The sequence below is a fragment of the Schistosoma mansoni genome, chromosome 3 (genome assembly GCF_000237925.1).
Source record: "Schistosoma mansoni strain Puerto Rico chromosome 3, complete genome".
NCBI lineage: Eukaryota > Metazoa > Platyhelminthes > Trematoda > Strigeidida > Schistosomatidae > Schistosoma > Schistosoma mansoni.
Window position 1 is genome coordinate 13348067 of NC_031497.1, and position 13664 is coordinate 13361730.

The 13664-nt window shown below is 36.3% G+C and overlaps 1 protein-coding gene across 2 annotated transcripts in view; it reads left to right on the forward strand.

The window, feature by feature from the left end:
* The window catches only part of Smp_136380.1 (hypothetical protein), a gene marked incomplete at both ends in the record, with an annotated part of 86165 nt that overhangs the window by 36241 nt on the left and 36260 nt on the right, over positions 1–13664 (forward strand). For both annotated transcript variants that reach the window (XM_018799295.1, XM_018799296.1), the window contains 3 exons: positions 6480–6584; positions 10535–10621; positions 12151–12406. In XM_018799295.1, the coding sequence (XP_018651099.1) occupies positions 6480–6584; positions 10535–10621; positions 12151–12406 (448 nt within the window). The remainder of the gene's footprint in view (positions 1–6479; positions 6585–10534; positions 10622–12150; positions 12407–13664) is intronic.

Consider the following 13664-nt stretch of genomic DNA (forward strand, 5'->3'; position numbering starts at 1 on the left):
CCACAAATCCCCTTCTGATTATAATCATATGCTCACTAGTGACTGACTTCAAGATACATGTCCTGGAGTTCTAGTGGGAAGCAGTGACCAGTGGAGTTCAACCACGTCTGTTGTGAGATAACAACTCACTGAAGGCAATTGGTGGATAGTCGCTCATAATTCGTGGATCGGTTGAAGTTAGACATCGACACCGTTGGATGCCGGCTCAGTGGTCTATCGGTTACGAGCTCTGGCTCGAGACTGGTAGGTCCCTGGGTTCGAATCTCGCGAGGCGGGATCGTGGATGCGCACTGCTGAGGAGTCCCATAATAGGACGAAACGGTCTTCCAGTACTTCCAGGTTTTCGATGGTGGTCTAGCTTCAATTGACTCACATTTTAAATGAATTTTCAATATTGTTTCATGTTAAATATATATTATATCTACAAAACTTTGAATGATTTTGTTAAGAATAAATTTGCTAGTCATGAATGTAAAACATACATTTTTGTGTATTGGAAACATGAATTAATTTCCGGTAAGAGAATCAATCGATTGCAGAATAATATAATCAGAATAGTTGTCATAAGCTGGAGAAGTGATTGAAAAATATATTCAAGTATAATTAATGGCTGTTTTACCATAATTTAAATATTTTAATCAATGCACACTCATTAGTTTTGGATCTAGAACTTTTATGTTTGAAGCTAATATATCTATGGAACTAAACATGTTGGAAGTTAGTCAGTCAGTCAGCGACAACGTAGGACCAGGCACATATATGCATCGGTCCAAGTTGCCATACCTCGTTAGCACAACAAGATCAACACCGGATTCATAGAAGTAATTAATTTAGTGATGGTAGTATATAAAGAAAGGTTGTATATAAGGATATAGTACAGGAAGGAAGAGAGATATGAAGCAATTTTAATCTCAAGGTTTAAGGGAAGATAAAGAGTGTATACACCTACACCATTGTGATCGATTCTGAGCCATGTCACACACAGTCTCCAACCATTGGTTACGATGATCACACAGACCCCAACCAGGTAGTCTGCATCTACCAACATGGCTCAGGCTAGAAGTTAGTGACTTCAAGCACTGATGCCACGTTTTGGTTTGGCCGCCTCTAACTCTTTTCCAACCATCCCCTACACTAGTCAGCATAGCGCGTCGTGGTAATCGGTGTTCAGGCATACGTAACACATGGCCCAACCATCTCAGTCGATGAAGATTCATCACCTCATCAACTGATTTACCATCATTCCCTAATACCCTGCATCTAACCTCACTATTACTTACCCGGTTATCCCAGCAGGTGCGAGCAATATTTCTAAGGCATCTGTGGTCAAATACTAGTAACCTACGAGTATCTTCTACTCTTAATGGCCATGTTTCGCAGCCGTAAAGTAGAACAGAGCGAACTGCTGCGCAGTATACTCGTCCCTTAATTGATAGACGGATATCTCGTCTTCGCCATAGGTGACGTAAGTTGGCAAAAGCCAAACGAGCTTTTTGAATCCATGCAGAGATTTCGTCAGACACCAACCCATTAGGGCTGATCAGACTTCCAAGATAAGTGAAGTTGTCGACGCGTTCGACTACTTCGCTCCCTATCCTTAGTTCGGGTGTTGACGCAGGCCAGTCCTGGAGTAACAATTTACATTTGGATGGGGAGAAACGCATCCCAAACATCCTGGCATTATTACTCAGTTACAACAGAAGACTCTGCATTTTGTCAATGTCTTCACCAAACAGGACTATGTCATCTGCGTATTCTAAGTCGATAAGTGAACCTCCTTGTAGAAGATCAATTCCTGAAAATTCAGTCGACGATAGTGTTATTTGCAGCAACAGGTCTATAATGAAGTTAAACAAAAATGGGGATAGTGGACAGCCTTGTCGGACACCACTTGAGGCTGTAAAATCATATGACAGTTCTCCATAAGCTCTCACTCGACTGGTAGTGTTCGAGTAAAGAGCCTTCACAAGGTTTATGTGCTTCTCAGGTACACCTTTCAATGACAGATACTACCACAGAACCTCTCGGTCTACAGAGTCAAATGCTGCTTTTAAGTCAAGAAAAACTATCATTGTCGGACGCCGATAAACATGTCTGTGCTCTAAGACCTGGCGAATAGTGAATATGTAGTCGATACAGCCACGACCAGGTCTGAAGCCAGCCTGATTTTCTCGTGTTTGCAGTTCACGAGTCTTAGTTAGGCGCCCGATAATTATTGAGGCTAGTATTTTAGATACTATGTTAGTCAGACTAATCCCTCTATGGTTATCGCAGGATGATTTGGACCCCTTTTTATATATTGGGACAATCAGTGATTGTGACCAGTCGGATGGGATTACATCCGTCTCCCAGATTTTAGCCAGAATATTAGTCAACCTAATCGCTAAAATTGGACCACCATATTTAGAGACCTCTGGAGTCAATCCATCAGGACCAGCTGCTTTTCCTCGTTTCAGATTACCTATAGCCTTTTGAACTTCAAGTAGGGTCGGGGGGCCTACTTCAATGTTCCATTCAGGTTTTCTAGGAATAGTGGGTAGTTGTGCAGTAGCTGAAGGCCAGCTAAACTGCTCCTTAAAGTGTTCCGCCCATCGTTCTAAGCGGCTGGGCTGAGAGCAGATAAGGGTTCCGTCTTTTTCCGAGATTGTCTCACTTACACTTGACTTCTTAATTCCGGTTTCTTTTATTAGTCTGAATAGTTGCCTGGTGTTGCCTACAGCCGCTGCCTTTTCCATCTCTTTTGCTTTCGTTGCCCACCACTGCTCACGATCGTTCCTTAGGCTTTTAGTTAACCTAGATCTAATTTGTTTACGCTCTTCGTCGTGTTCAGAGCCTGATGGGATGAGTTTACGCGAATCCATCAGTGAAATAAACTTAGAAGAAATCCACTGGTTTTTTGGAGCCCTATGGTTTCAATAACTAATAGATGTGACTGCTGTTTCCACAGCTGTTCGTATGTCTTTCCAAGCAGCATCTGGGTCAGTCTCGTTTACAGAACTGCCTAGATGTGAACTCAGTTGTTTCTGGAATTCGCATTTGGCTTTTTCGTCCTCCAGTTCAATCCTAATAGGTCTTCTTAGTGTACTTTTCCTGCGTCCATTGAGGCGCAGACAAATGCGCGCTCGTATTAAAGCGTGATCAGAGTCTAAACAAGTATTCCAATACGAGCGACAATCTTCTATTGAGCCTCTCCAACGATGACTGATGACAATATGGTCTATTTGAGTCCATCGTTGGTTTGGTGCAGGTGGTCGCCATGTTAGACGATGTCTCTCCTTATGTTTAAAGTTAATGTCTGCTAAAAATAAACGATTGTCTGAGCATAGTTGCAGCAGACGATCACCATTATCGGTTCGTTGAGCCGGAATACTAAAACACCCACCTAAATGTCTTTCTGTTTGATTTAAGCTGCCTACCTGGGCATTAAAGTCACCCGCTACGACTACTATGTCTGAGCGCTTAGCTTTCTGAAGAAGCTCAGAGAGCTTTCTGTAAAAGTCATCTTTCATTTCATCATGGCTGCAGTCAGTGGGAGCGTAGGCAGAAACGACGAAAAGGCAACAACGTGTGTCCCTATCCTTCCGAGTTCTTACGGAGCCATTTAGCCGGACAGCACACAGGCGACTGTCAACGGGGATCCATTCTAGTAGTGCCTGTTCTGCCCTTGTACTTAATGCTATGCCTACACCTGCAAGTCCGCGAGAACTAGCCAACGGGTCGCCAGATACACGGAGGGTATATTTCGTTGGCTGTCCATTTTGGCGAGGTGAGGTCAAGTGAATGACCACACTGGGATTCTGTATGCGTGTTTCGGAGACACAGCATACATCAATGGCATGAGATTCTAGGGTTTTAGCTAAGGAGGCCTGTTGACCGATTTGACTTAAAGTACGTACGTTGAAGGCTCCAATGTGTAGTTTGGAGCGAGGTTTTAGTAGACCTGGGACAGCGTTTCGCGCACTAGAATCGTTGGCCATGATGACACTTGAGGAGGAAACCGGAACAGGAAGTTTAGTGTTGAAAGTCAAGGTAGAAGGAATAGTAGGAATTGAAGAAGGAGATTGATTATGAATACAGTGGTCTTGAGTGCTGTTAGAGGTATGAGGGCAGTTATCACTTCCCGGTTGCCCACACCGTGGAAGGGTTCTTCTAGGGGTACCTGAAAAGGAAATTGGGTTAGAAGTGGTCTTAATGACCTGAGAGCGTGACCGCAGTGCCCAAGGGACAACTGCTTGAGGTCGGTCACACACGACCTTTTTGTGCGTAGTTTTTGTGTTAGCTCCGTTCTTCAAAGGACCTTACCGCCGGAGACGGGAATCCGTGGGATAAGGCGAGGTGTGCATTTTTAGGGTCGACCTTTTCTAACCCCACCCCTCCTTGTGGGAAGGCAGCATCGCTGTCATGCTGGTTGTCTGAAGGAAACACCTCACTGCCCTCACACCTCTGTACAGTCAGCAGTACGACTTCGCCTTCAGACCTTGGGTTTGCTGCTTTTAGTCTTACCGCTCTTCAACCGACCTGTCTGGCATGGTAGGACCTCGAGGAACGATTGTTCCAGCCAGCATAGCTCGATTGCTTCATCACGATAGGCAAGCCCGACCACCACGTCAAGGTAGCAGCAACGGTCGGGAAACATGTTGGAAATGAGCTAGTAACTCATATTGATGAAGTTGAACAGTGGTTTCCTGAAATCATAAATTGACTGGAGGTAATATGAGGGATACTGCTTGACTTCAATTCGATGGTATCGTGTTTATTTCTGAACTCGAAATCCCTGGCTTCATCCTCTTTATAGTGAGGTTATGAATATGCTCTATTGAAAAGTCTTAAGCTAGAATAAAACAGCTGCCCAATGCTCTCTAGTTTTCAGTAGTTCTTCAGCTGATATCATTTCATGATGAAATTAGTTTATGAATTAAAAATCTAGAGTTGGGCAAATCAAGACGTGGTATCAGTCTTTAAGGTTATTGGCTGCTGGTTTGTGCTGTGTTGCTGATTTCAGACCACCTGGTTGGGGTTACACAATAGCCATGATTAGTGGTTGCAGACGTTGGATGATATAGTTCAGAATCTGTCAAAATGACACAGAAACACTAATTTTACATCTTGTAATTGTCGAATTATATTGTTCCTTCATATACATACCTTTCCATTATTTCTTCTTGAATCATATTTTCAATGTTTAGTATTTCTCATTAGTATTGCTTTTCTCGGCTCCTGGGTCATTTATCTTTTTAAAGTTATTTGTTTGTGCTGAGTTGACATAGTAATTTGGGTTGACTGACATTTGTAGCATAGTGTCATTCGGTTATCATTGATTGACTAGCTTATGATTTTCAAATTATATAAATTCTTACAAAACCAACGAAGTAATTATTAAAAACGGAAAAGCGCCACAGTATCGTTGTTAAAATAATGGTAAATGACTATTAGAAATTATTAGTCAAATCAGTAATTATTTCAAACACATAAAATAATTGATAAATAATTAAGTTGAGAATGATTCATTTAGCAGACTATAAAGTCTTAACAACACACAGTACATTTGAATTAAATTTATATGTATTGTCGCCATGGTGACGACTAATTAAATCACGCTATGTTTCTACTTACATACTTTATTCTGTGAATACTTAATTACGAATTCTTCTAAAATGAGGGTCAGAATCATTAGACTCAGTTTTGTTTTCCTTATATATCGAATGATCGAAAGATATCGGTTGAACATCACGTGTTCATAAAATGTTCTTCAGTCATATTGATAAAAACTTAGTTCTCTTTCAAAGATATGTTTCGGTACATACTGGGAAATTCTTTCTCTCACTTCTAATGTAATCAATCTCACTGAATTGATAAATTTGTGGTATTGTAAGGTGAATGTAATCAATCTAGCTACTAGAAGACTTCCATGTTGTTCAATATATCAAATATCATATACTGAGTTCTTTTATGATTGATGAATTTCTAGAAATTTCAGTCTGTTTATTATGTCTCATTATGGACTTCTTACAGGGTCCACTGCTATCTGTGACTCATCTCAATTATGATAACACTTTTTTGTTTGCCTAATAACAGTATAATTAGATCCTGTTTTTTACATTGTATGGTAAGGACAATATCATAGGAACAATCTAAACAGTGAGTGAGGTATTCAGTACATGGAGTTTTGGAAAATCCCACATGAATAAGTGATGTAGGTTTCGTAGCTGTTAGATGATATAAATTAATTGGTCAGTCAGTCGCTTCAACTGATCCTGTAAATGTCTAGTTATCATGTTGTTAATGTTCCTTTTGTTCATATCTAAAAGTTGTAAATTGGTCGGCTTGCAAATCTATCTTCCAAGTTCATAAGTAGATCAAAATCGAAATAATTATACTAAACAAATCGATAAGAAAACACAGTGTAGAAATTTATATGTAGTTTTCTTAAACCTTTTTATATTGTTATAATTATTAAATCAGTTTTTATTTTCACTCAGACTGAAATCCAATCATTATCAGAAGTTAATATCCCATTTTCATGGGGTAATGAAAATGTTGCTCAACATATTAAAGGATTTATACAAATTAAAACAAAATATACAGTAAGTTTTTTTCCCTTTCCATTCATCATTTTCATATTTATTACTTCTCTATTACACTTTTATTTAATGTGAACATATGTATATATAAATGTGTCTTTTTCCTCTGAAATCTCTCAAGGAATATTGCATTCTTTTAAGTAATATAGTTTATTTGTACAAACTTTTTTTCACTAACATTATTTTATTGTTTCTTTTTTTTTAATTTCCAACATTTTTACTGTTAATAATGATAATGAAAAGTTACATAAATGAACAGAAACAATTCAGCTAACCAAATACAAACTCCGCTGAAATACTTCTTACCTAATGCGAATAAATCTTTTTCTCAACTTCTACACAAAAAATAACCTCAATTTTGTTATTTAAGAAAAACAACTGAAAGGATTAAACCATGAATTACACCTTGATAAATTTTGAAAAAAAACTTGTATTTTCACCGGTATATTCTAACAAAAAATGTGTTAATTCGATAAACAAACAATCAGCCAATGAATTAAACAAGTTTAAAAAAAAACAACTAATTGAAAAATAAAAGTGATTATAAGCAAAGATGGATAGTGGCTAGCAGTGAAATCCAGGACACGCGTTTCGTCCTACTTGGGACTCGTCAGCTGGATGTACCTGCATCTCAGAGTTGATGTTCACTCTGGGACTCGAACCCAGTACCTTTCTCTTCAAACGCCATCGCGTTATCCACTCAAGTTTAAAACTTTCTACAATCTAAATTTATTCATAATATTTAATTAAGTTTCAATGAGTTGATCATAATCGATAGAAATTCAGTAATTTCCATAAAATATTATCAATATCAAACTATTTAAATAATGATGAAATAGACTATCTGTCATCTTATCTAGGGTGATACTAAGAATTTAGTGATAAAAATAAGGTTAATTCGACAATTTTTAGAATAAATCAAATAAGTTTATTTATATTGGTTCTATCAATTTACTCATTAAGCTTCCAAATTATCTGTACACATTCCCTGATCACATTGATCGCATTACTAGCTAAATATTACTATCTTGTTTAAATAAACAATCGGATGAAAGAAGCTGTTAATTAGTCTGGAGATAGTAGATCCTTAGTTCAAGTCGTGCATGTGTAGTGCTAAGGAGTCTCATGTTACGACAAAACGGTTGTCCAGTGCTTACAGGTTTGCAATGTTGACCTAACATTGAACTCAACGATCTTCACAGCCCTATACTTATAATTACACTGTGATTTTTATATTTTGAGTTCTTTATTTCTTTTTTATCTAAAATGTTTATTTTAGTGAACTCATGCAGATGATACATTAGAATATTATTTTTCTCTTCGTTTTTTTACAATGTAATAACGACTACCCCGTCCCAAAAAAAAGAAAGTTATGGTAAAGTTGAGCTGCGTTGCTAAACAACCTTGACATCTAAAACTGCTTCAACCAATATATATATATATATATATATGGGTTTATGTGCCCGTACATGCATTCCGCGTAATAAACAAATAGACTATGCTGAGTATATATTATGTGTTCCCATTGTCTTCTTGCATTTCATTGTTAGTCCTCTCATTTAACCGCAGTATATATTCAAGTATTTTACTTATATTATAATTGAAAACTATCAACTGTTGTGATAGAAATTACTTCTTATCTATAACGTTAGTTGGATAACACATAAAAGACTATAATAGAACAAAGCGAACTTTATTAATATTAGTAGATGAATAAAATTGGAATTTGTCAAAATGTTCGGTATTTCCTGTTTAGAATTATTCTCAACAAAGTCATTATTCTTGTTAGCTTTATTCACTATTATATTTCCAGTACAACATAGAATTCTCAGCACATAATAAAGCTTCTTTCTAAAAAAAAGAGTTAATTTATCGCATAATTCATTGTCTGTGTTGTCTTTTTACAGCGTTTACACAAAATTAATCGATTGGTTTGACCTTGAGAGATTGACCTTGATAATGTTGTACATTCCATGATTTTATATTCATCACTCATTACATTTTTGGCATACTAAAATTCATTCAGACGTAAACAAACTTATCTCGCTTATAAGCCTTTCTATACATATATTCATATTTCTTTATTTCAATGCGTTTTTAAGGTACACGAGTGTTTATTATCGAGTGTATCACTAACAAAATTATTAGTTTGAGAGTGTTTTTTTCCAAACAGGACAAGAAAATTAATTTCTTTCAATTTTCGTTCCTAACACAGATTACGTCAGAACAAATAAAGATCTTGTTACTTTTAACGTTTGCCCAAACTTGCTTTCACTCTTTCATAAGGAGAAATGACTCTCTCATCAATTTAAAACCTTCTTTCATCAAAGAAAATTTATTTATTTGGTGATCACTAGTTGTGTGGTGTGTACTACTGATGTCGATAAATATAAGTAGTATGTATAATCGATCGCAGGTGAAATATCTGACGGCAGAAGGTTAAAAAGAACGAAGAAAAAAGAGAACGAGAACAGAATGATTGATGTAGAAACGAAGAAATAATCAAGTCTGAGACAACTGATTGACATTTTGCAGATGAAGTATTTACTGCATAGTTCTCAGTTTTTACTGAGGTTTCGTTGTTCTCGCATTTGTTCTTGTTCATTATAGTTGATGTTGAATTAAACATTTTCACTGAAACACTAAGACCGTTAATTCAGTTTTTTTCAGTATTGTTGTATATTTTAACTATATTTATTCATCGACTGTCCGTCTTCTTACCTGCATATCCATTTTTATCAATGAATAAGCGATGTAATCTGCAATGTCCATTCTTTCCTATTAGGAATACATCATTTAAAAATATCTACATCACATTAAGTATTGGCACTTTTGATAAGACTTGAAACTGGTATTTATTACTCCACTTCCCAAAATGCTTTCTATTATACCACTGTATGGTGTAAAATACCGCTTTCTTATTTGATGAGTATTAATTATTTTTTAAGTGTTGTTAATTTTTCTAAGACTACAATTCTTTCAATATTGTTCATGGTTAAATCATAATTGTGTCCTACTATTGTCGATTATACACTGCCATAAAGATCAACAGTTTTGGAGAATACCTTTTTTTATTGATTGGTTGATTGACCACTGTTTTATTTATTTATTTAAACACATAAATATTGGTACAAGGAAGCACCAGATAAATATGCGCCTCACAAATCTCATTCGATTTGTGTGAGGGCTGTGATACTGCCCAGGTGCCCAGACTGAAGCAGGTGGTTTTCTTAGGGGGCCACACCCGGAGCCTTTGACCTAAAGGTCTAGTCCACAAGGCAGTGGAGCATCGTAAGGAGATGCAGTCCCATGGTAGCCGGTGACCAACAGTTGGTTCATACGCCATTCGTTCCTTCAGGATACTGGAGCCCATGTGCACCATTGGTTTGGAATCAGGGTTTTCCAACTCCCCTAGGTGGACACTCCACATCCACCAACCCGGTTAAAGCGCCGGACATTCGCTTTTCGTCCTCTCACTTTCGTGAACAACACCCCCACCACGAGAAGGCAGTGAGTAGGACTTCCCTGTCAGAGGCTATATATTCGCGTGGCCATATGAGAGCATTTTGAGAGGGAGAGCAGACTCTCCCCACTCTCGGCCGTATCAGGGCATTTGGGGGTGATTGACCACTGAATAGTTATCAATGTTATATTTATCTGGTCTTTGATGCCGATCATATTCTGTCGATCAATTTTCAATGTATTCACTTTTCTAAGTAGCTCAATGTGATGACATTCCTACTGGATACCTTCAATCACCTAACAAAACACTATTTAATAATACACATTCTACAGTAGTTTAGTCCTGTTTTAACTCATTGAATCAATCTTCTGGTAGAATTGTATATAAGTATATATTATTTCCTTATAATATAATTTTATTTGACAATATATTTCGTTTACTGACTATTCTCTCTTTAATTACTTCCTTTTTTTACAAACTTGATTTTCAGGTAATAGAACAACAATTTGAATATTTTGTAACACGTGGCCTTATTAATGTGATACCCAATCCACTGATTGTAAATAGTTTATTTCCTGTAAGCACTTTTATTATGTATAATAAGCATCATTATTTATATGCCTTGTGATATTTTATCCATTGACTAGTCATTTATTCATTCAACGTTGATGATTTAATTAATACCTGTTCATTTACAATTAGCTTTTGAAATGCAATAAAAAGATGATTAACTACTTATAAGTAGATAGACATTAGTAACTAAGATATGTATGTAATCGGACGCCGAAATGACACTGAATGGTCGCTTGACACTATTGGGCATAACACTTTACTGACTATAATGGTCGAATATATAATGAGTATGAGGAAAAAAACTGTCTGTCGTATAAAATTTAAGATTAATTTGTCTTATCCATAAGAAAGAGTTACTAGCCGGATAGAAATTGTTTGTTTAACCTTAAATTTTTTAAAGTTGGCCGAAATTTAGAATCATAATACATGATGAAATTTGATATAATAGTCAGTCTGATAGTAACATTCACTGTTTGAAGACTAAAAATCCGACACAAGTTAAATCTATATTTGAAAGGGAGATTAATATGAGATACAGATTCCTCATCTTTGATAAACACTATCGTTCAAATGAAATTCTCATGTTTAATCCCATTGAACTTACTCATTTACAAACTAATCAGTAACAATTACTCGAGATTAAACTGTTCTTGATACAATTTGTGCAGTTTAATCTAGCATAACATTAACCTCAATTTTTATCAGTAAAAAAGAAATAATAATAAACTTTATACGAACCAATACTATCACAACCTCATGAGTACATAGAACACTGTACCATAAAAGACATATGTTTTTCTCCGTAAAAGACTCTTGTATCAGCAACTCAACACTGAAATGAATTGAATTCTGATGTTTTAAACTTGCTTATTGTCAATAATAAAACCCATCTCATCTTGTGATAACAATAACTGACAACGCATTCTACACAGAATATTTTACCTGCTTGGGATTTCTGGGAGAAATGTGCTTCATTACCAGTCTCAATATCCCCATTATAACTTGTACTAAACATTTATTTCTTCAGCTATTGTAACACTATTTACTGGGTTACTCATTTACCGTAACCATCTATTCAAATACTCCTTTACTTCTTCATATATTCATACAAAATCATCCATTTACAGACACAAATGAACCTATGCCATTTGATAGTAGCCAGCTGGTGGATCGCTTAAGATTTTAATCTAATACTACTCATCCCTATGTTTTGGGGACTTTTTTCTTTCAACACATCATAATCTGTTTGGCACTAGTTTCGTCTGGGGGTGGTATTTGTCACCTCAGTTGGCAACACTTAAAATCAAGAAACACTGATCATCTGTTTCCCTGGCGTGATCTTAGGTCCACATTTCTGAGGAGTCTCATACTTGAACCCAGTAGCTGTCTAGCGCTCTCTGTTTTTTCAATAATACCTCACTTTAAGACAACCTACAATGAATACCACCTTGAAATTAATCCAACCTTTACAAAATCCACTCAATCATTCTGATTTTGTTTGTTCGTTTTTGTTTCCCTTTCTGTTTCTACTAGGGAAAAATTATCATGCATAAAATAACTGTCCAGAATGCGTATCCTACAGAGATCAATATTACTGACATAAAATTACATCGTGCTATCATGTCTTCAGATAATTTTGACAATGAGATTTCATTTGATATCCAATTTTATAAAATTAAACGAAACAAGACTAGCAATGACACAAATTCACCTTATTTATTTCAACCAATTCAATTCTCAGCAAATCAATCTAGAGTAATTGGAGTTGTTTATTTTGATCCGTCTGCGAGTTGTGTTGATAGGTTTGAAGATATTGCTCAGTGTGATACAATGTCGACAACAGCTACTGTTACTACTACTACCACCAGTACTACTAATACTACCAATTCGACTGCAGTTTATCCTGTCCCCTATATAGTTAAACCTCTTGGAGCTAATAAACCATTTTGTTATTGTGGATTTAATTTGGATACTTCTTTAGGTATGTAAACTGTTTATTCAAACGCTTCGACTATGTTTGTTAGACCAATGACCACAATTTTTGCATTTTAATAATAAATTTTAAGATCCTTAGAATATATTACCTAATATTTTAATGTTAGTTTCTCGTTCCAGCCTTCTGCAAGTGCCGATTGGCTTATCTGAACCGTGTCTTATTTACTCGAGTGTCACACATATCCGGGGCAAAATATGTATTTTCTATAGAGAACTATTCTATATTGAAACCCCAAGTGACACTGTGTGTAGATTTGCCACTGTTTTGAGAGCCAGATGGACATTACACTTTTTTGGTAAGTGTACATTAAATACAGACTAGGAGAGTCACAATTTTGAGACTCATACATTTCATAGCAGACACATAACCATAAATGCTGTATTTCGGATGGTATATATTATCGACTCACTCTTAAAAAGTGTTTGCTACAGTTTGAGAGGACAAAATGGATGCCACTCTTTTGAAAAGTATATACCATATGGTTATGAGAAATACATATGCTTGAGACCCATACATTCCGTAGTATACACATCAACATAAATGCTATAATTAAGTGAATAAAGTGGTCTCCACTCCCTTTTTAGAAACTAAACCAGCATTTTTCGTCAAGTACACGCTACATGCACACAAAATAATTAAGTTCAAAACCTATGGATTTCTTTTCATACCCATAACATAAATGATCCCCCCTCTCTATTTTTTTGCAAATATACATTACGTATACTCCTGGAATGCACAAGTTTTATCAATATATCCATCATATAAAATACACATGAATCCATAAACGCTCTCGTGTTTTCCGTATGATTATAACATTGGGTAGTTCAAAAGTACTGCATAGTAGTGGTTTAGGCTGATCTCTCCCGACCACTCATGTTAGTTCATGAGATACAGCCCCACTATTCCCTGAGCGCCCGGTGAAGGTATCAGTCTTATTTTACTCGGGAAGCATCCAAGTAATAATAAATTAGAATGACCAAATATTTAAATACTAATAAGTGTAAATAAATATAATTAACACAGATCTAGCGACCAACTGACTGATTATTAT